Source organism: Vigna unguiculata, chromosome 9 (assembly GCF_037176805.1).
Source record: "Vigna unguiculata cultivar grain cowpea cultivar isolate G323 ecotype 2 chromosome 9, ASM3717680v1, whole genome shotgun sequence".
NCBI classification, from domain to species: Eukaryota; Viridiplantae; Streptophyta; class Magnoliopsida; order Fabales; family Fabaceae; genus Vigna; species Vigna unguiculata.
The window spans coordinates 38,721,170-38,745,593 of NC_140800.1; the positions used below are offsets into that span (position 1 = coordinate 38,721,170).

The 24,424-nt window shown below is 32.2% G+C and overlaps 3 protein-coding genes across 3 annotated transcripts; 2 read left to right on the forward strand and 1 right to left on the reverse strand.

The window, feature by feature from the left end:
- Nucleotides 1-141: 141 nt before the first annotated feature.
- LOC114164327 (pyridoxin (pyrodoxamine) 5'-phosphate oxidase) lies at nucleotides 142-5,700 on the forward strand. Its single transcript, XM_028048962.2, has 14 exons — nucleotides 142-368; nucleotides 472-660; nucleotides 746-784; nucleotides 982-1,149; nucleotides 1,285-1,390; nucleotides 1,761-1,927; nucleotides 2,058-2,300; nucleotides 2,467-2,555; nucleotides 2,695-2,745; nucleotides 2,835-2,925; nucleotides 4,044-4,148; nucleotides 4,238-4,308; nucleotides 4,523-4,615; nucleotides 5,542-5,700. Exons 1-14 carry the CDS (start codon nucleotides 228-230, stop codon nucleotides 5,606-5,608), a joined length of 1,620 nt encoding a protein of 539 aa, XP_027904763.1. The 5' UTR covers nucleotides 142-227; the 3' UTR covers nucleotides 5,609-5,700.
- A 2,202-nt stretch (nucleotides 5,701-7,902) lies between these two features.
- Nucleotides 7,903-12,882, forward strand: LOC114196029 (FH interacting protein 1). Its single transcript, XM_028086522.2, has 4 exons — nucleotides 7,903-8,363; nucleotides 8,449-8,550; nucleotides 9,241-9,512; nucleotides 12,483-12,882. Exons 1-4 carry the CDS (start codon nucleotides 8,057-8,059, stop codon nucleotides 12,654-12,656), a joined length of 855 nt encoding a protein of 284 aa, XP_027942323.1. The 5' UTR covers nucleotides 7,903-8,056; the 3' UTR covers nucleotides 12,657-12,882.
- A 6,446-nt stretch (nucleotides 12,883-19,328) lies between these two features.
- Nucleotides 19,329-21,056, reverse strand: LOC114162095 (zinc-finger homeodomain protein 2-like). The gene is made up of 2 exons (XM_028045872.2): nucleotides 20,048-21,056; nucleotides 19,329-19,774 (listed from the first exon to the last, which is right to left on the reverse strand). The coding sequence occupies exons 1-2, from the start codon at nucleotides 20,871-20,873 to the stop codon at nucleotides 19,692-19,694; spliced, it is 909 nt and encodes a 302-aa protein (XP_027901673.1). The 5' UTR covers nucleotides 20,874-21,056; the 3' UTR covers nucleotides 19,329-19,691.
- Between the last annotated feature and the right edge of the window lie 3,368 nt (nucleotides 21,057-24,424).

Consider the following 24,424-nt stretch of genomic DNA (forward strand, 5'->3'; position numbering starts at 1 on the left):
CCCAACTTGTAAACGAAAGTAACAGCTAATTAATTTAATTCACAGGGTGATCACTGGGCACCACCGAGAGACAAGAGAGGTGAAAGTTTAAAGAGGTAGATTATGATTTGATTATGATTTAATTTGATGTGTATAGTTTAACCTTATCACCAGTTCAGCTATATGCAGTGTCAGTGAGTTTAGTGAACAACAGTAGAGATGCAGAAACCAAAGGAATTGCTAAATCAATGCGTTCATTGGTTCCCAAAGGAAGAATCAGCAGAAGAAGCATGACATGTCTATGCCTTACCCATTCTCTCACTCAAACTCATAATCCATTTGCATCTTCTCTCCACAATAACCGAAACCCCCTCTTTCAGTTTGTCTCGGTGAGAAAACCAATTCCAATTCTCTCATCTTCTCTTATAAACTCTCTCCATGTTTTTCTCTGAAATCTTGGGGTTTCTGTTTCGTCTTTTCCTTTTCTTCCAGGGCATTCTCCGACCTTCAATTCGTCCATTTTCCACTAACTTCAAGGGTGGACCCACGCCTGCTGCATCTTCTTCTGCACTAATGGCCAATTTCTCCTCTGATTCCGTCACTTACCTCACACAGCGAGATGCCGCTGAGATCGATGAGACTCTCATGGGTCCTCTCGGCTTCAGCGTCGACCAGCTCATGGTGTGTGTGTGTGTTTTTTTTTTTTTCATTTCCTGTGGTATTGTGTTGGTTAAGTTAGTTAATGTCTTTTGTTCTTAATTTGTAGGAATTGGCTGGTTTGAGCGTCGCTGCTTCCATTTCTGAGGTACTTGCTTTCCGCATGTGAATTTGATTTCAGCTACGCAGTGAAGTGTTCTTATTGGTGTTTTGTTGCATTAGGTGACTAGAATGAGTTTTGATAGAGGAAACATCCTTTTGCTAAAGTTTATTCTCTTTCTCTATGATTTTCTTTTTGTCTGTTAATGCTGGTGAATTTGTTCTTGAATTATTTTTATCTCACAGGTTTACAAACCCACTGAGCATAGTCGTGTTCTTACTATATGTGGCCCTGGTAACAATGGTGGTGACGGTCTGGTGGCTGCTCGGCACCTGCATCACTTTGGTTATAAGCCCTTTGTGTGTTACCCTAAGCGTACCCCCAAGCCTCTCTATTCTGGATTAGTTACTCAGGTTGGATGGAGCTCATTTTGACAGTTTAGAACTCCACTCTTTTTGTTTTTGCTATTGATTTTCTGTCTTCTTTCCATCTATTTTTTTTTTTTTGGTCTAATGAGTTACGTTGTCTCATGAATGTTGTTGCCGTAGCTTGAAGCACTGTCTATCCCTTTCTTGTCAGTGGAAGAACTACCGTCGGATCTTTCAAATGAGTTTGACATTCTTGTGGATGCCATGTTTGGATTCTCATTTCATGGTAGGTATTTTTCTTGTTGAGACTTATTTGCACATCTAGAGCATCTATTTGATTCTCTCCTATGCTTTTCAAACCAGGAACTGAACAACATACTGTTACCACTGTTTTTCTTCCTCTAATCATTTATTGTCTTCTTTTTTTTCCTTTATTCCCCCTTGTTATTTATATGCTTACTGTTAGAATCAATATAATTGCTACAATTATAATCTGCAGTAGCACTCAGTTAAATTAGATAACTCTTTCTTTTGTTTTCAAAGTCTTTAACATCCCATCACATTGGCTCTGAATTCTGAACTACTGTATGGATCATCAACAAATAATTCCATTTAAATTTTATATGGCTATACTTTGTTGTTTTCTGTTTCTTCAGGTTCTCCCAGACCTCCTTTTGATGATTTGATCCAGAGACTTGTTTCTTTGCACAATATTAATGAAATTGATCAAAAAAGACCAGTTATAGTCTCTGTAGATATTCCCTCTGGTTGGCATGTTGAAGAGGGAGATGTTGATGGTACAGGCATTAAGCCTGATATGTTGGTATGTTTCAGATCATTATTTATTTCTCTAAATGTTGAAATTTAGATATAATATCCTCGGATATTTATTTCAACACAAACTGTGTTTCTATCGAGATACCATTCCTCCATCGTGTTTATTTTTTCTGTAGGTTTCTTTGACAGCCCCGAAATTAGGCGCAAAGAAGTTTGGTGGTCCTCACCACTTTCTAGGAGGTAGATTTGTCCCACCTGCTATTGCAGAAAAATATAAACTTGTACTTCCACCTTATCCTGGAACATCCATGTGTGTTCGAATTGGAAAGCCTCCACAAATTGATATCTCAGCTCTAAGAGAGAATTACATCTCACCAGAATTTCTTGAAGAGCAGGTGGAGACTGACCCAATTAATCAGGTATCTTTCCTGTGAAACAATACTTTGTTGCAGAGTTGTCCTTTTACCCTTTTTGTGGGTGTCAAGGAATTTAGTACTTTACCATGATCTCTTTCGGTTTCCAAACCTGAGATTTTAATGACTACAAATGATTTCCATTTTACAATATTATTTTTGTTATCTACAGTTTCGCAAATGGTTCGATGATGCAATGGCTGCTGGTTTGAAGGAACCAAATGCCATGGCCTTGTCAACTGTAGGGAAGGATGGAAAACCGTAAGATTTTGTTAATGTTAAAATGGTTTTTGCCTGAATATAAGTGGGTCTTGTAAAATTAATTACTTTTCCGTACTTCTGAATAATGTTTAATATCTGAACTAAAAGTTGCAAATTACTCTTCTTGATCTGCCTGCAGCTCATCACGAATGGTATTGCTAAAAGGGTTCGAGAAAGATGGATTTGTGTGGTCAGTAATGATCTGCTATTTTTATTTTAGACCTGTTATATTTGAGCGAATGCTTAGTTGTGTTCAGCTACTGCAATTGATTTGCACAGGTACACAAACTATGAAAGTCGAAAGGCACGTGAGTTATCTGAAAATCCTCGAGCATCTTTGCTTTTTTACTGGGATGGTTTAAACCGTCAGGTGAGTATTGCTTACATTCTGGCTAGCCACATCTTCAGATTGACTTATTATTCATGGAGTTAATGAAGTTTATTTTCAATCCAACCATGCCTTCTTGGAAACATGGTGCATCATGCCATAATGTACTTTGATTTGGAGGGAAATGGAGGATCAGTATGATAATCGGTAGTTACAATATAACACCTAAGAGACCGTTTAGGATTTGGATGACTAAAACCTCAGGTTGTCTAACATAGGGGATTAAAATATCTACTATCGCTAGACTTCAACTTTTGGAGGCTTGAGTTGATGTGTATCGTAAGATTAACCTGGGATTCAAAAGGACTTGATCCATTTGCCGATCTGTCGATGTGGTTTTAATTTTCTTAAGCCTAGGTTAACAAAAGCTGATTTTCCATGTTAAAGTCAAAACACACAGCTAGAAATTTTAGTCATGATAAAACTTGAACATGTGAAGTCTGTCCATTATCATTGTTGTTTTCTCTCTTTTATCTAGCAAAATAATAATCCATATTGATCTTAATCCAGTCTGTTTATTTATCTATATTAGTTGCATTAAGTTTGATATTAATACCACCAAAACTTCCTGCAGTTACCTACCTGCATTCTTTGTTGAATACCTTTTTTAAACCATTTGTTTCTTGAAATGATCTTATATTAGGAAACCTGCACAAATGATAGTAGATGAACATGAGTCATATTTCGGCTATACAAATTTAATTTGCTGTTGTCGTTATTTTGCATTTGCTGACTTGATTTACATTGGCGAAGAACCACGGTCAGCATGTCAATTTAACTTGATACATACATTTTGATAATGCAAACTGTGTCACTGCATTTTGGAGGCATGCCTCAACTATTGGATATTTCATGATATTTTAGGAGTGTTGGATACTAGTTTGGAAAATCTGAAGTGGCTGCCAATTGTGATTGACTGATTCTGTTTTCCCAGGACTTTTAGTTGGACCAGCTAATCAATAGTTTATCTGTATCTTAGGGAAATGATTTTTTTTTTCCTTTCTATTTTAGGCTTCTGAAATTGTGTACGGTTTTCATAATTTATTTCCTCTGTAATTCATATTGTTATCCATTACTTTTTTGTTTATTTCTTTTCCTAGGTACGGGTAGAAGGGCCTGTTCAGAAAGTCTCTGATGAGGAATCGGAACAATATTTCCATAGCCGTCCTAGAGGAAGTCAGATTGGAGCAATAGTTAGCAAGCAGGTCTAGTTCTGCCTCACTTTAAATTTAATTGTTATTTATGGAAATGATATGATATATAAACTTATAATTTCAATTTCTTGGATCATTAGAGTACTGTTGTACCTGGTAGGCATGTTCTTTACCAGGAGTACGAAGAACTGGTACAAAAATACGCCGATGGGTAAGTTATTGAACAACTGCGTTTGACTCAATGTTATTTGTAAATTCTGATAAAGTATGTTACTCCCTTGAGATGGTCTATAACCCCATATATTCTCATTGCTTGGACTTGGAAACCTGAGTAGCTAACCATCTCATTTGGCCACGATTATACTTTTCTCCCATTTGTTAACTCTAGGGAAGCTGTTAATAATCCTCATATTTTCTACTTGCAGAAGTACGATCCCTAGACCTAACTGGGGAGGATATAGACTCACACCACAACTTTTTGAGTTTTGGCAAGGACAGAAATCTCGCTTGCATGACAGGTGGTTGCATCCTCGTTTGTGATAGGTTTTCTTGTTTTTAAGTTTTTTTTTTCTATGAATGGATGAAGCCAAACAATATGTACATTAATAGTTTTTCAGTAACGTCTATTATGTTTTCAAGCCACGGCTTAGGTTCAAGATCCGAGTCGTATGCCTATCAATTTGAGTTTTATCTATATCCTAGTCTGCCTGCTTGGCTATGATAACGTTATAAAGTAATCAACCACATCTACAACAATATATGACATTTTTACTTTAAAGATTTATTGACTCTATCCCCATAAGAAAAAATTGAGTTACTTAAATAAGTCTGAGGTTTATATTGAAAATTACCACTTACAAGTTTTTTAAATGTCGAACCTTATCTTGACATTGCTTAAAATTTGGATATACTTGTCTTTGATGGGTAATTTTGATTTGGAATTCTTTTTATTGTGGTATAGAATATTATGGTTATCTATCTGATCCTGGTGTTTTGTTACGTTTGGTCTATAAACAACCCGTCCACAGGAACCTGGTATTTTATTAGGAAGAAATATGGATATCCTATTACAAAGATAAAGCATCGGAAAACTTCAAGATGTATTATTTTTCTTATTTTCCCAATTAAAATAACTCCCTCACTAACAATTACTGATTGATGCTAAAGATATGTAGTGCCCCTAAACATTTACCTGTTATCATCATGGCAAACAACTGTGATTTCTGAAAAGAGTTCTAACTCCCAGTCTCTCACTTACTAAAAGATATCTAACACTAACTGACACCTAATAGAAATATTTCACAGGCTTCCTTTCCTTATAAGATTTGTTTGAAACCCTGTCCTAGAGTGCATTCTTGGCTATCATTCTGTGCAGAGCACATTTTCATAGTGAAGTAAATTTCCACAAAATTTTCCTGAGATTGTGTGCATCTTTTATTGACAGGTTGCAATATACTCCCTATGAGATCAATGGACAGCGGCTGTGGAAAATTGAGCGGTTGGCTCCCTGATAATTTGTTTTTTCTGTTAAATGTCTCAAACTTGTGAAAAACAAAGGAAATAAAGTTGTATTTAAATGTCAGCCTCTTTTTTTCTTTCGACACGTTGAATTGTGCTCTATTTATTTGTTCATATATACTTGTACTTTCCCGAACGACAGCAGTTCCTTCGGAAATTGTTATAGCTCGGTAAAAGTAAATAACTAAATCGGCTGATATCGTATGATATGGGATAGCTTCAATTAGTCAACTTGAACTGTATTTATCTGAAATATCGATAGCACAAAACCTTTTTCAATATCTTAGACAATGTCTTGTAAGATGTAAACGATAACAATTGTGTGAATACCTGGTACTTGTCCGATATTAGTTGCTATCCCCGTACCTCGTATCTGAAATCGCTTACATTTGTCACATTTGTAATCTACCAAATGTTATAACTACATCACTTATGTTGGTAATCTTTTTCAGTTTTTTTTTTCCAAAGCCACATTTAAGTGGAAAAAAAAATATTTGACACCAATAATTACCATTTGATAACTTATTCTAAGAGTTAAATAGTTCTAATAAAAGTGAACTTTTTGCGTTGGTAAAGAAAAAAGAGAGAGAAGAATGATGAAGGACCAAATAAGAGTAAAAAAAAATGTCAATGTACGATTGTCCTTTTATATGTGTACAAGTATGTAAGTGCATTTTGTTTTTTCATGAAACTAATCGTGGTACCTCAGATTCATAAGTTTGAGATATTCAAAAGTGTTGACATTGGCTCATTTTGAAATGGATTTTTCGGAACATATATTTTGCATTTCAGAAAGTTTATTTTAGAATGAGTGTAGGTAGCTCAAGAAATGAATGGTTGTAGCAAAAGAAAATTTAAATTTTCTGGTGATTTTGCTAGGTTTTTCTATATTATTGTTATTAACATAACTTGTGCTAATTATTATAAAAATCCATAAACTCGTAATTTGTAATTTGTTTTATGATAGCATAAATTTGTTTATATTGTCATAAATTTATCTAAGCTAAAACCATTTTGTGATAAGAAATTCAAATTACAACGCTTGTAACTACTGTTATCATATTTAAGAGAATTTACATATAAATGACAAAAAATTCTGGGTTTTTCCTATTTAAATATTTCAATTTAGAACATCCACAATATGGTTACTTAAGTTAGTAGTTTATTTTAATATTATGGATCTAAACTTAAGTATTTTTCACAAAAGATTATTACAATGAGGTTGGTAAGAGGTGCACCCCCATCAAACTTCTTCTCCCACACCATCGAAATGTTTCCTGAAAATGTTTTCCTTAGAAGGAAAAATTTTTTACTTTCCGAATAAAAATTTCTAAAATTATTTATTATTTATTGTATTCCGGTAAATAATTTCTGGAGACGATGGTGGCGGATATGGTACCGAAGTAATTGCCTGGTAAGATTGAGTGCTTTGATTTACCCATATTACCATATTGGTATCTAAAACATTATCTCTATTAGTTTATCCCGTCTAGTAGAAATTATATAATTTTGTAATTTGTTTTACCTTCCTGATTTTCTAATCTAGAAAACTTATAGATTTTTCAATCGGTAGTATTTATAAATTACTAGAAAAAGGAAGATGATGTTTATGTAGAATTCTAGAAATCATCTTATATATTTCAGAAAGCTTGATTCAAAATGTTTATTTTAGAAACCATCTCATATTTTTTGGAGAGCTTATTCTGAAAAAAGTGTTTTATAAACCATCTTATATGTCCAGGAAATCTTATTCCAAAAATTTTATTTTGAAAAATCTTGTTTAGAAGGTCCTATTTTAAAAAGGATCTTATACATTGTAGAAAACTTATTCTAAAAAATTATTTGAAAAGTCGTTTCAATAAGCATATTTATATATTCTTAAAAACTTATTCTAAAAATCGTATTTTGGAAAATTCTATTCCAGAAAACATCATATATGTTTCTAAAAGTTTGTTTTAAAATATTTTTAAAACATGTATTATAGAAGTACAATTGAACTATACTTAAAGAGTAAAATGGTCATTTTAAAAATTAAGGAGATGCAGATAGTAATTTTAAGGTGCAGGAAGAAAAAAAACAACTTGAAATGAAAACTATAGTTGAAGGGAAGAGTAATGGGCTCAAACAGTGAAAACATGCTTTTTACGGGGCTTTTTGTTTTTGCAGCCCATAGTAACAGTGTGTAAATGACGTAAAAGCCCAAACAAACATCGTAAAAAAAAAACACGGGCAGGGGACAGAGAATAAAACGGGCAGATCCAGAAAGAGCATTGAAACATGAACTGAATCTTTTTAAACCAGTTTGACGATTTTGGCAGAATTTGACGTTTGAAATTGAAGTCCCACACACGTGTACTCTTCCTCCTCCACTCTCCACCGCGATCCATCGCCTCTCTTCACAATACTCCGATCCTCAACCAAACCGAACCTAAACCAGCAACATGAGTGCCGAAGCCCCCACCCAAACCCAAACCCAAGCCTCCGCCACCAAACCTCACGAAACCCAAACTCAAACCGTCGACACAAAACATGAAGAATCCCAATCCGCACCTCAGCCTCACACTGCTGATTATGCTCCGTACCCTAAACTGGACCCAGACGACGTCGTGCCACCTCCTCTTCAACAACAAGAAGTACCCCTCAATACTGAATCTCGTGCCCCAATCTCCGGCGATGCTGCCACCACCATGCCCAAAGACTCCAATCCCTATGTCACTCCTGCTCCCGTTGCCGCTTCTTCTACTAAGAGTAACTAACTCATCATTTTTCTTTTCCTTTTTTTGATTTTACTTCACACAAGAACACTCTTTGAAAACTTACATTATTTTCGCAGCGACTTTAGATTCCGTGAAGGACGTTCTCGGCAAATGGGGCAAGAAAGCCGCCGAGGCCACCAAAAAGGCGGAGGATCTCGCCGGCAACATGTGGCAGCACTGTATGTATTCATTTCCTGTCATTTCTTAAAACCCGTCTTTTCTTTTCGATATTATTTTTTGTTTTATTTTTATTATTAGAAAGTAGTTTAGGCCCGTTTTAAATTGTTTGAATTTGTTTGTCATGTTCTGAGGCTTGGACTACCATTTGCTCGTATCTCTGGTTGACCTGTGATTCTCAAGAATTACTATTTTTGTTAGGAGAATGCTAATTAAGGATGTGTTCTGGGAAAATTATGTTATAATTGATTATTGTTGCGGTCAAAATCTGTTTTGTTTAGATAAATTGACTGAAAAGTGTTTTAATTGCTTTCGTTATGATACAAACCGGCTTGCACATAAGGGATGTATGTCTGCGTATATATGAAGTTGAAAAATAATCATAAGCGATACATTTTCAGATTCATGAAAATAAGTTACTTAAAGGATTTTAGCTGCAACTTATTTTACAAACAATTTATTGTTTCGTATAGCAGCTGAACGGGAGGGAAAAGAAAACTTACCCAAAACTGTTAAAATTAGAATTTTCTATTGGGATGCGAAATAATGTGTCTCTCCTTGATTTCTAATGCAGTTGCTCTATGATATCTAAATACACAAATTCCTTTTATTGTCTTGTTCAATGCCTAAGGATATTGGTAAACGTGAGTCTTGTTAATATCATTATGATTATTTAATTTTGTGTGGAACAGTGAAAACGGGTCCAAGTTTTGCGGATGCAGCTGTGGGGAGGATTGCTCAGGGAACTAAAGTTCTTGCAGAAGGAGGGTATGAGAAGATCTTTAGGCAAACTTTTGAGACAGTTCCTGAGGAGCAGCTTCTGAAAACGTATGCATGCTACTTGTCTACTTCGGCTGGACCTGTGATGGGAGTATTGTATTTGTCAACAGCGAAACTGGCGTTTTGTAGTGATAACCCACTTTCTTACCAAATGGGTGAACAGACTCAATGGAGCTATTATAAGGTATTTGCGGAACCTCCTTGCTTCTTATTGATCTACAACAGAAATTATGATATGCATATGCAGTTTCGTTTGATTTGATGATGTTGATCCGTGAATGGCTTCATTGTCTATGATTTGTTGACATTGTTGCTTGTTTGTTTACACTCATATTTTTACATTCCATTTCTTGAATTCTGATTGTAAGCGAAGAAATGAGGTTTGCTATTGTTTTTAAACTATACACTGGTAGCGCTGAATGAGTATTTTCTTCAGATTGTGATTAACTATTACTATTATATAGTTTGGCAATGTATTTTTGAACTGCTGTCAATGACGATGATGGAGTTCAGTCGTTCTGTGCTCTGTAGGCTCTTTGTGAGGGTGCAATTTGATTGGCTTTAAACTGTGTGCTAGTTAAGCAGAACCGAGTAGTATAGTTAAGAGTTATTGTGCTTATGTGTGAATTACTATTTCACTGTAGAGAAAAGTAGTATTAGATTAGATGTTGGATGATGACCAAGAATACTTCTCTTAAGCTAGGTACTTAAACTTTGAACTGGATGACCGTTAAGTACCGGTGTCAAAATGAGTCAACCCGGCTCACACGGGATAATTCATCACGGGTTGAGCTAAAAAGGGTCAGCTCAACCCGACTTACTTTTGGTGAGATGGAAATTTTGTAACATGGCTCAACTCATCATAGGTCGGTTAGTTAGTTAGTGGGTTGACTCACTTACGAATATTCTATTTTTGTAGTTAATTTGATATATTTATTGTAATACAATGAAAGTGGATTGACTCAATTTACTTTGTTATAACACTAGAAACAAAATAATGTTCACTTAAATCTCCAAATATTAGTATAAAAATAGTAGTTGAAAATTAAAGTATCAAGGTATATAACTTTGGCAAACAAATAAGTTAAACATCCAAGTTATTAAATATTATTGAATAACATTCTAGTATTTGAGAAGATTAATTTGTGAACCTATATAATTAAAAGTAATAAATAATTATAATAAAAAACTTATAAAAAATTGTAAAAAGATTAATAAAGTGTTGTTGGTGGGTTATGGGTCAACTCACCTTCAACTCGGCTTACACCTGTTTAACTCGTGGGTAAGTGAGTCGGATTCAGTTCAACTCATATTAAAAAGAAAAAGAAACTGAAACTTTTCCAACCTTACTTGGTGAGAACCCGTAATGAGTCGGCTTGCTCATGGATCAGAACCCATTTTGATATCTCTACTCTTAAGGACAAGCCAAGGAATCTCAAAATTACTAATTAGGCAAGGAATCTCAATTACTAATTAGGCAAAGTCTAAACGTTAAACACTTGAGCGGGCTCCCTCTAATCCCTTTTATAAGTCCCAATTAACTAATTCAGTAAGATTGAGGAAATCAGTTAATTTGGTTAATAAAATTAAATTTGTCCTTAACCTTTATTCTTTTTTCTTCCAAAACTACTCATAATTATTGTTCAGAAAAAAAGTAATGCATTCTTTTGTTAGGTTGTTTAGTAATTCAAAACCGTAACCAGCGTTCACAAAACTACGGTGTCTGGGCTCACCCTCAAGTATGATACTGAGGTAGAAATAGGTAGATGAAGTTTTCTAAGAATCAACTCTAACATGTTTATATGATACAAGTTTGTAAATGTCTAATCTAACCTTGATGACACGTTATTTAGAAATATATTTTGTAGTAAGGGCTTAAATTTTTTCCACCATTGAGATTACGGTCATCATGATCCCATGTTATTTCATCATGACCCCATCTTTTGTTAGGTTGGCCATATAATTTATTTCATCTTTTAGAAGCTTACCACCTTTGAGATTATGGTTATCATGATCCATGTTATTTTATTATGGAATGATGAGGATATGTGCCAGCATTGCTGTAGTACCCTTTAGGTCTAGGCCAATTACAAATTAGCAAGTAATAATTGATTTTTGAAAATATTTTAATATTTATTGCCTAAGGTATATCCTAGGAAATTTTTGGCAATGGCATTTAACAAAATATGAGACTGTACTAATAGAAAATTAAAGTCTTGACATTAACAAGTCCAACGTTTTCAGCACTCATCCACATAAATTGATATTTTATAGGGCATATTAAACATACTAAACAACACCAAATCATTTTCAATGCTAAAATATTTAGCTTTTGGACAAAACTCTTAAGATTACTTGTCCCTCCCGTAATTTGGTCCACTTTTTTTTAGATTAAACAATGTAATTTTCGTCTATTTGCTGATATTCTTAGGAAAAATCTAAGGAAGATGTTCCGCATATGAATTTATATATTTGTATTCATGTATTTAAAATTTTAATATTAGAAAATTGCGTTACATTTTTTGTAAGAACAAGTCCTGCAAGTGAAAGCACAATTAAAGGAATGAAAAACGGAAGATTAAACAAGAGAGAAAAACTTTGCAAGCATTTGACTTTGCAAAATTAAATATTAACATCATTTTTCCACTTCTGTTGTGGGAATATATGGGTTAAATATGTTTTTGGTCCCTCAAGTTTCAGTGAATTTTAGAATTAGTTTCTCTTCGAAACTTTATACCAGTTTAGTTCTTCTTTAGAAATGCGTGGATTAGTTCTTCTTATCAAATTTTATTAAGTTTATTTACATTTTAAACGTATTTTATGATAATATTTGAATTAACATTGAAGCAAAAAATGTGTCAAACGGTGTAAATAATTCAAATATTATCATGAAATACGCTTGAAACGTTAGGAAAAAAAAACATATTTAATCCAAAATGTATTAAGTCAGTCCACACCTCTAAATATGCAATATTTTACTCAAGAAAAATTAAGAATCCAAATCTAAATGAAACATCAATTAATTATTTCACAACTTCTAATCAAAACAATTAATCATAAATTTGATTTCCCTCCATGATAACATATAGACACATTGTCATGAATGTATTATACTTTTCTTTCTTAATCACATGCTTTTGTTCCCATGCATTAGGTGGTTATTCCATTGCATCAACTGAGAGCAGTGAACGCTTCAACAAGCAGAACCAACTCGTCTGAAAAATATATTCAGATTATCTCTGTTGACAACCATGAATTTTGGTTTATGGGGTTTGTGCACTATGACAGCGCTGTTAAAAATATTCAAGGAGCATTGCAGCCTCAGTGACACACAAGGGATTCAAAAACACCATGTATCATTCATACCAAAGATGAGGTTTGTATTCATAAATTATGAAACATTTTAAGTTTGTGGAGCTGTTATAGATTGAAACTCATCTAGTGTGCATTATATATTTATTTTACCTGTTAATTAATTTGTTGTAAGTTGAATGGATATATAGTTGGTGGATTTACATTTTATTTTATTAAATTATCTCTTTAATTTTTCTGTATATTTTTGTGATTTATTACTGTTACAAGCTAAATGATTCTAAAAGAAGTGACGTGGCAGAACATATTTTCTAATACACTATTTTTTATCATGTGGGTCACTTCCAGTACGATATTTATAAGCTGAGAAAGACATGATAACATAGTTGGTTTACATGTTCTCAATAATGAAGGGACATAGACCCAAACATAACAAGCTAGAAAAAGTATGATAAGAAAATAAAAGAAAAAGACAAGGACTTACACTCATGAGGTAACAAAAACTGCATCCTTGTTTTGAACAGCTTTTTCTTTTTTTTTTTCAGTATGACAGAATAAATAAATTACATCTAAAATATTTCTCAAAAAATTATGAAAGTAAACTATTATTATCATGTTCTTGGTGCAGTATGCTGAATCATAATCTGTTCTTTAATGGTGGTGAAAGCTAAAGAAAGTATGGTGACATTAGTAACTTGATTTTAGAATAACTATGCATGTTTAACATTAAAACTCTAAAAACATTCAAGAATGAAAATCAAAATTAAAACAGAAGTATTCAGTTTTTCATTCATCGGAAAACTGGTTAGGGCAGTAATATTAAACAAGACGAGTATACAACAGTGTATTATTATATAAACTAATTTTTTATAGGGTTCCAACATATCATGAACATTCTGTTCCACAGCTTTGGAGTTCTCCCTATTTTACCACTAAAAAGAATTCTCTCATTTCATATTTTAAATGAAATGAGTATCATGTGAACTTTTGTTAGGATCATCTGCCCCACTTTTCATATTTTAAAACATGGAAAAATTAACAAAATATTATTTTCACTGAAAATGACAAAAGAGAAGTTTATAAAACAAAATCTTTTAGAAAAATATGATGAAACTTTTTACCTAATGGTCCCCTCTTATTTTCAAATTGCAGGAAACTAGTGCATAGAGTAACTAAATAGCCTCTGACATGATCTGACACTTGGTCAGATTACGATAAGATAAAAAAAATAAAAAAGGTTCTTTGGTCCATCTTCAGTACTGTTGATGTGCTATGGTTCATATCAAGTAGGTCATTTTGGCCCATTATATCTCTATTTGTCAAAAAAAAAAAAAACAGAAGCCTGTCTCAATTATTATTTTTCAACCATCACAATTCAGAATCTAGTACATAAAAAAAAAAGTAAACAATTTAAAATTCCCCCAACCCCCGGCAAGAAAATAATAATATCGGGTGAAGAACATAAATTACAGCAAAGCAGTTATTGGTTAAAATGAAAAAGGTAAACAAAAAAACTTGGCATCTTTCAAATCCATTTCACCTAACATTCAACTGCGTTTTCTGTATTTTTATTCAAGCCAACTCTACAGTTATGCATGGACCACAATGTAAAAAAAAAAAATCCTTAATGATTGATACGATAATGTCGAAAATTTATACAGAGAAGATCATGTGGTTGCATGCAGTAGTAATTCGGGGAAAGAGAGAAAGGTAAAACAAATATAGTAATTGTATTTTACTTCTCCATATTCATTGACGGTAATTGCCATACAAATTGTCAGAAACTTGCTGAAAAAAAACATATTCATTAAAAAAAATAAGACGCTGCGATACTTAAATATTTTAGGTGTAAACAAAATAAATTAAAATTATAAGATATTAAAATCATCCGAAGTTTATCGGAATGATCGCCATGTCATATAATCGATATTATGTACGTACGATAGAATAAGTAAAAGCTGTGTTTACGTTGAATAGTAAAATTTGAGTTACAAATCGCAAAAAGAGAAAAAAGAAGAAAAAAAAACTATGTAATTGACGATGAACGAGAAACAAAAAGTGGGAGTTTTGATTTGACCAACTGGTGTAGAATAGTTGTATGAGGTTGAAATCGGAAGTCAAAGTAAGAGTTCCATTTAATGCATGCACTCAAATTTAGAAATCAACGCAAAGCATTGCTCTCTGTATTGTCTTGCTCCTTCCCCGACATCACATTCAACAACAAGAGCTTCTTTCGTTGACTTTCACAAACACATGTTTGGTTATCAAATTTTGAATACTCTCAACAAAGTCAGCTTAAGCTATAAAACATGGCCACGTAATAATAATAACTGTTTCGTTCCAGAGATAACCAAAAAACCTTTAGTCAAATCATTTTTGGTTCGTCAAACTTGTTCTGAGTTATCATACCCAAAATTCATAAGCAAGCATGCATTTCCATATCAAAATGTCAAATATATTTTTAATTTTGTATTTTTCAAATTATCTCTACTTGACTACGATATATCGTGTCATTTTAATTTAAAAAATCCATTGCATTAAAAGCATATAAATATAGTATACTTTCTTTTTTCTTTATGTACATTCTTCAAGGTAGAATACAGAAATTAAGAGATGTAATTAACTTGCCTTTCATACGAAAATCATTTATAACCTTTTTAATGCATTATTTATTATTTTGATTTTTGTATAGTGATATTAAATTTTCTATTTTAATGTACTGCCTAAGAAAATATTAGTAGTTAGTGCTACCATAAATTTTTAAAATTAAAAGTTAAAAAAAAATGTATTGAAATTTGGTGTATCATCTTCCTGAGAAACAAGGAGTATGGAGTTAAGCATTTATTGCTATTGCTCCTTTCACCGATGCTGCTATGACAGTGTTAATGGTTCTGGTAACTTTATCCTTAATCATGTGTTGCATTTTGGTTTTCTTCTTTAAGCGTTCCTTGTTTCAGCGGATTAATTGTTGTCAAAAATAGATTTGCATGAATGAAAATTGTTCGTTTCCCATTATTTGAAGAGATATGCCAGAACAGATTTAAAAGGATGGATACAAATTTGATCTTCACAAAATACACAAATAAGAGGAAGATACAAGGGGATGTATTGTTCACATTATATGTTTGACCAAAATACCTTTTTTTATAATTGAATGTATAGTGAACAAAATCTATTTCTTTCTTTTATATATGTATATATATAAATAATCAGTTTATTTTATTTTATTTATATAAATAATATAATAAATTATTTTATTAATTTTTGTAATTTATTTCTTTAAAGTGTAGTATTAAATAAAAATAAAAAAAAATTATAACTCACAAATACTAATTTATAATACTTATGGTGATCTCCTTCTTTTATATTAAAACATTTTTTTATCTATTATATCAATCAAATCACTTACAAATTCTCACAAACTTTACTTTCAAATTCATTCACAACCACCTCTAAATCCCTTAAAAAAAACAACATACATTTCATTCTCAAATCCACTCAAACTCATCCACCCAAGTGAACAGAGTCTAACGCTTTATTTGGATGATCGTTTATTTGGATTTGAAGACATTATTAAAAGAGATTGACGTCTTGTGTAATTTTCTGCAAATTTTATATATATATAAAAGACAAACACCCTCTTTTTTTTTTAAATTATTATTAAATATATGAAAAAAAAAGTATTTTAATCACTTAATTTTGCTCGATATATATAATAAACTTGAATTTGTGAAGGATCTTGTAAGTAAAATCCTTATGGTGTTATGGGTTCAATGAATTCTGAACGTGATGAAGTTAAATAATTATTTTATCTGAAATTTTACACAGAACATAAAAACGATAATGATACAGATACTTCTTCATGCATGGCTGGTGATCCTCCTTATTGAAGTTTTAAAGAGTTGTTCATCAATGGGTGAAAGATGTTGCTAAGCGCCGTATTTATTATTTTTTTTATCCACGATAAAAGTTTAATAAATTGAAATCATATATACATATCATTCAACAATTTTTATTTATTTATTAAAGGGTCAAAAAATAGTTTTAGTTAAATTTGAAGGTAAAATTATTATTTTTTTCAAATTTGATATATTTTGGTGTCCAAATTTTAAAATAAAAGAATATAATATTTTTAACTCAATATCATAAAATTTTTCTTTTACATGTTAAACAGTGTTCTAAAGTAATATTTGAGTTTAAACATGTTAAATTATATAAATAATTTAAACTCAGACTGAAAAACAATTTAACATGTAGAAAAAAAATTATTTAATTAAATTAAAAAAATTATATCACTTTATTTTTAAAATTTGAGGATCTAACAAATTTTAATTTTTAGTCTAAATATAAAGACTAAAAACAAATAAACTGTCATTTCTCAAGGAAGAAGTACACTCACCACCAGAGGGTTTTTTTTTTTTTCTTCCTCCATGACTTTTTTCTTCGGTGAATGACATCCTTATAAAATTCAACTGTCAATCATAACTTTATCATACTTGAGCACATTAAATAAACATAAAACATATTTGCTTTAGAAGAAAAACAGCTAGCAAGATTGTGTTTAAAAGATATATATAGTTGGAATACATAATAAACTTTTTTAATTTGTGTATTGACGTGTTTAATACTTCTAAAAGCCAACATTCACCTTATACATTAAGATTATAGTGACTTACAATATGGTAATATAATTTGTGTGAACTAATGGTAGAATCAGTAAATGTGGTTGATTAAGTGAACCAACCCCTGTGCATTAGAAGATGACACGTTAAGAAAAAACATTTTGGTTGCAAGTGTACATAGATGTCCTGTCAATTTAACTGGATTGAATTGGCCTTGCTACTACTGTACTCAATTTAAAGGGGTGCCAGTAAAATTAGTTGAGCTTTACATATGGTAGTTAAGTTGATTCCCCATTACACTTGGTAGTTTTGCCGACACTTTGCATGTCCTTACAAATCAAACTCCATAGTTATTACGCTTTCCAACTATATAACATGAAATTATACATCAACTCAGGCGTAGACATGTGGTTGCGAAAATCGTACATAAAATTAGCTTTTAATTGTACTTAGTTTGGAATTTAATCAATAAATAAGACTACTGTATATATTGATTGAATTCTTTTAGTTTTTTTTTTTTTTCTTGCGTTTTACTGACCACAGAGGAAGAGAATCCTGTGCTACTGAAGTAGAACCACACACTGTGAATAGTGGCAATTTTGATGTGAATAGTTTTAATAGATTGCAGTTATATTTAAAGAAATTTAAAACCAACCAATCAGAAGGTCCTGGGCATCAGATAAGATGCATCCAAATTGTATTGATTTAATTAAAATAATTAAAATTAATTACAATGATTAACAGAAAGAGTTGATTAGGAGAGTATTATGTTTGAACCTTCTGAATATAATAATGCATTTGATTCAGAAAGGAAAAGTTTAACAAATTTGATAAGTTAAATGTTAGACATTTATAAAAACTGAGGAGTATTTGTCATGGTTAAAAGAGTATAATATCTGAATTTGTTGTCAAAATTTGGTTCTATTATGATTGAATAATATTACATTATATTTTAAAAAAGAAACATACTAATGGATGCTTTCATCTCAAAAATATCCAAAAACAATCTCAAAAAGTATTACAATTACAATTTATAGTTATTTTGAACATTTCTGAACTAATAATTAATTCTTCAAATAGTATTTATTAAAACCATTTAAAATTGTTGTTGGTTATGAAATACTAAATTGAAATTGGCCAATAAAGTTCTAAGGACCACTCACAAAAAAGCAGAAACCAAACAAAATATAAAGAAATAGTTTATGATAGATCGTCTTGTCTATTCTCATTCCAGAGAGCTTCGAGTAGATTCATGTTTCAAATGTTCAATATATTGAAAGTACGCAACAAAAAAAAAGAAAAACAGTAAAAGACCAATCAAAATAAAAAATTACTTTCACCCTTTTCATTTCAAAAGAAGAGAAAAAACGACACTCTGAAAGGTGATCATTAAGCATAAGAAAGCTTTGCCAACAGAGGGAATTATATAAACTGAAAAGCAAAGGAACAGCAAAGAAACACGTATGGTAGGAAGTTATCACAGACAAGTTGTTCGGTCTCGTTAATGTCTGTACTACTCGCATATACATATGTATATGCGTTTAATGCATTTTGAACTCTTGAACTGAACAAAATATTATCCTGCTTAGAGATGATTACATGTATATATATACATATGTACAGCAAGTTTAGTGACTAACAGCGTTCGAAAAATAAACCTAAAGTATTGTGTGTGGTTAAAAAATGGGAAATGGTTAACGAGAAAGTTAAAGAAAAAGAAAGGATGAGAAAACAGTAGTTAAGGAAAAGTGCACAGAGCAGCATTAACGTGGTGCAGTGTTATCAAAATCAGAAAAAGTCTGCATGTCTGGTCTGCAAGACTGTGATCTGCGACGCAACAGGCAAACAGTGTACGAGTTTGCCGCGTGAAACGCCCACTCATAGTGTTGGGGTTACTTTTCTCGCTTTTTTCACACATGCGGGAATAACATTTAAATTAGTATTCCGAATGATAAATGGAGCAAACAATCTTTTTCAGCAGTGTTAAGAGCAAAATATACAGATTAAGCAGCAGAAATGAAATGAAGAGGAACATAAAATATTGGAAAGATAGGGTGAACTGAAGGTTGAATAAGAAGGTTAGAGTGATTATTAAATGGTTTGTGAAGTTTGAGGTGCAGAAGTGAAGAAAGAAAGAAGAAGAGACATTAATATGAGAGAGAAAGGAGAATAAAAGTAGGGTGGTGTTAGGGAGGAAAAACAGGAATAGAAGACGACAAATGTGAAGAAACATAGCTTAAAACAGCTTTGCACTTGCATTCCACGCACCATAAATACAACCAGTGTTGCAAATTATTCTCTGTGCTCATCCCCATACTTCCGTTCCATACTCCCATCACTGATGATTCGGATTCTCATATGATCAACAATAGCAAACCCTTCCATCAACTTCCAACTTTAGTTCTTTCTCTTTATTTGGTTAATCTCCCTTAAGAGAGTTCAGAATTCGCAATCATGGTAGAGCTGTTCAAGTGATTCGATCCATTCCCAGCTGAACGTTGCTCAGAATTAGCTAGTACACACACGTAACAACCGCAAATCACCAACAACCAAAATCTCATCATCATCATGGAATCATATGCAGAATATATCAAATAAAAAAACAAGCTAGAATGAGTGTGAATTAACCCTAACCAGATCGATCTCCATTAGTTAAACTTATTTTAGATTACAAATTAAGGAATAATTAACACCACTTCACTTCCTTCTATTGAGACTAAAATCTAGGATATGGACCTGGAAATTGAAAGAGAGAAATTGAAGAGAGAAAATTAGGGTTTCTTACCAAGAGTGTGTTTGTTATTGTGCATCCAGACCTTGAGAACATGTCTCTTCACACAAGTTTCAGCGCAGAATTGTTCCACAGCAGCTTCGTCGTGTTTCTGAATTCTCCACCCCAGCTTCTCCGCAAATGCCAGCATCTTATCCTTCTGCTCCTGCGTGAATTTTGTCCTAAACCTCTTCTTCGTTCCACTGCCGCTACCACCGCCAAAACCACCACCTCCTCCGCCGCCGCTTGAGCTGGGGTTTGACATGTCCTCCTCTTCTCTACTGAACACTCCTCCCGAAGCCAGCGGTGGTAGCGCCAAAGGCCGGTGCTGCGACACCGGAGGGGTTAACAGGTGGTGGTGGAGGTATCCTGCGGAGGAAGGTGGTGGCCCACGGTGGTAATAAGGGGAGAATTGGTGGTGATACTGAGGATGCAGAGGTTGCGGTTGCGGCTGCGAGCGCAGTTGGTAAGGACTGATTTCGCCATCGATCTCCTTGCGGTGAAAATTGCGGTGGCAGTTACACGCCGCGCAAATTACGGCCTCCAGCGTGCCTTCCTCTCCGGCGGCCAAGAACTCGCAGCAGCCATCAACGGCGTGACCACCTATGCTGACGGCATGATTCTTTTGACATTCTCTGTATCTGACCGTCCCTGTGGAGCTGCCTTTACGACCGGAGTTGACGGTGGCCGGAACTCCCTCAGCTGCGCTTATTTTAGACCTGGCCGCCATGTTTCCGAAGGAGTCATAACCCGGCGCCGCCACCGAGAATCCCATTTCTTCTTCCTCCTCGTCTTCCTCTTCTTCCTCCTCTTCATGGTCTTCTTGCTCGTCAAATTCCATATCGCTCTCCACCTTTTGTGATAGCAGAATAGAATAAATTTATGAATAAATAAATAAATTTTTGTGTTTTATTTGGGATTTGGTGTGTGCTGGAGATGGGAGTAGCAGAGAAAGATCTACAATCAACTACTCTAGCTGAGAGAGAAGAGGAGCCGAGTCAATTGAATTGAATGATGAAGTCATAACCCACCGCAATGGATAATAAGTATAAGTAAGATACTACTGCTTTTCTTTTAATATTTTATATTGCTCCTAATAAATACTAATTATTAATTAATTAATTGAATTTAAGAGATTTTATATTAAGATGGTAATATTAATTTGTTTGAAGTCGCAGTTGAAGATAAGAGAGGAGCAGAGGATGTGGTCATCAATGACCCGTCTGCAGAAAAAGAGGTGTCTCACTCTCCAAAGCCTTTCAAATACTTCCCATTACATTAACATCTGCATCTATCATCTTCACACATTCACTTTTACTTTAACCCCCTTCTCTCTTTTTTTTTTTTAATCTTTTACTTTTTCCATAAACATTTTTCCAATACACTTTTATTTTTTTTCAGCAACACCAATATTTCTACACACAACCAATAATATAACAGAACACAGAAAATAATACAACATATATTTTGGATTTATTGGAGATGTAAATAGACACATGGGACCTACCCGCTTTTGAAAGAGGTACATTGAAAATACAAATTTTTATAGAAATATTATTTTCCAAAAAAAATATGAAAATTACCCTTTTTATCTTTTTTACTTTTTTTCACCTTCTATCTACAAGACTATGGATCTCACTCAGTGTTATATAGTAAAAGTTTAATGAGTGATTAGAATAGAATAGTGGAAAAGTATGGAGTGGTGCATGAAGAATAATAATAGCAGAAGAGAAAGGATGAGAGGCCCCATAAACTTAGGACACCGACCTGTCATCGGAAAAATTAATCTGTCGGCATTCATGGGAGCTGCCTACGTGCCCTCCTCTTCCGACATCACATGACATCACTCATCTCTCACCATTTTCTCTTATTTCGCTAAAAAAATATTATATTTTTATTATTTATAATTCATACGTGTAAACTTACATTTATGACTATCATTTTACTGTGAGTTTGGTCACTGCTACAATAGTTTATTATTTTTCATGACATCATAAATTGAAATGTTAGTAAATAGAACAAGATGTCCATAAAAAGTCATAGTCATTTCTTGTTATATAATTTCTCTCTTCGGTTTGTTATTGATCACTGTTCCAATCATAGTTGAACATGTGAGCTTATCTGGTTTCGTGAGAGTTAATATCTATAAATGTAGGTTAGTTTAATTTGTGGGTATACACAACCAATTCAATCCACATGTTTATAGATTAATTTTGATATTTTTATTTTATATTTAATTTTATTTATATGTTGTTCTGATATATTTAATAATTTTGTTATTTAAGAGTTAAGATAAAAGAAGATTTAAATACTATTTTTTAATTTATTAAAATGCACAAAATTGTGATAGAATTTTTAAATTTCAAAACGAATAAGATAAATTTAAAAACATTTAAGTTAAAATACATGTTTATATAACTATATATGATTGTTATGAATATAAGTATGTCCTTTTGTTGACACAATCACAATTTTTATTATAATAGTAAATAATTATTAATATATTCTCGTAACTATTAATTGAAGGCATAATACCATTATACTAATAACAAAGCTAAAGTCCATGATGCATGCCACCCCTACTATACAAGCTAATGAATAAACATAAGCTTTTAAATGAATAAACATAAATTTTTATCTAACAATTTAACTCTCAAGTACCATTCTCTTCTTCCCTCACATGCATATATTTCTTCAAATGTTAGAACTTTTAGATTATTAGGCATTGTCTCGTTAAAAAATTGCAAATAATTGGAAATGAATTTCTAGGACTTTCAGCTGTAACTTCTGGAAAGCTGGGATCTATGGCGATGCACGTGAATGTTAACCTGAATTTAGGTTTTTAGATAGATTTCGATATTGCAAGAGTGGTTCTTCAAATTATTTAATTGCTATGTTGTGCATGCTCCAATAAGATATGGTAAATGTGTGACCTAGTTAGAGAAGAACCCTCACACAAACCTACCACTTTATTTCACACACCTAACTATATCTTGGCAGAATGGGATCAACAATATAATAGTAGATATCCTATGACTCTATTCATTTCATATCGAAATATGTGACATGTTTCATCACTAATTGTTTTCACCTACAAAAATTCAAGATTTCCCTTTTAACATAAATACCTTTCTACATGTATAGAAAAAAAAAAAAAAGAGTCCTTGTCACCTTTTTCGGATTGCTTTAGTTCCAAATTCTAAGCTGTTACTATGTTGGATTAAGTATGTTGAGAGAACCTTCCTTAATTCAATATTTGAAGCACGGAAATTAAAAAAAATATGAATAATGTATAAAAAAACGTTTTATAAATTAATATACCACAAATATTTGACTTTTTTTCAATTATTTAAGGATATATTTTTAAAAGTGTGTTTAATGTTCTTTAACTATTGTTACTAGTGTTCCGTGCAATGAATAAGAAAATGTTTATTTTTCACAATTTTTAACTAAACCTTTATATTAATTACCTGTATATTTGGATGAACTCGTTATAAAATATGAACTACTGAGTTTATTATGATACCAACATATGAATTTAATGAGAAAAATTAACTTAGCCCATCGTGACAATGGGAACTTTAACTAGTTATAAAAAGAATGGTTGGAAGAGAAAAAGGATAGTAGAAAATGACATAATTAAAAAATAAAAGTAAGCATGTGTAAATAATAATATAAACACTTTGACAAAAAAAATAAATGTATAAAAAACTGTTTACCCAATGGTTTAGATGATTTTTTTTTTTTAATTTTTCCTATACCAAAAATATAGGGATAAGAAAAAGTTGAAAGTTTTTCATCCACTCATCTTCCTTGTTTCTAAAATTTGTCCAACCAAAGGTAGTCTAAGGAGATTCTCTCAACTAGTTTACCGTTATAAGCTATGTGCAAATAAAAAGTGTAGTAAATATTACATACAGCCTGTAAAATGAAAAAGACACTTCAAGCTGTAAAATACATCATTTTTTTTAATTATTAAAAAAACAGTATATTATCAATACGGTTTTTATTGTATCAACCAATTAAACCACCTCACGTTTCTTTTTTTCTGCTTAATTTTCATAAAACTTCCAAAAGAAATGTGAAAAAGATGAAAAGCAAATTTCATATTCAAACTAAGGTCTCAACTAAGTTTATCATAGGAATAACTTGGTTGGTATGATTGGTATGATTTATTTATTTATATATATATATATATATATATATATATATATATATATATATATATATAACCAACAAAAATAGTTACTAGTTAAGAATAACGTCATTATAAAACAATCAAAAATACATCTGATTCAAAACTAAACTCTAAACCACTATAATATATATATATATATATATATATTTATTGTTGATAAAGAAATATAAGTAGATGTAAATCTTGAAAATAAC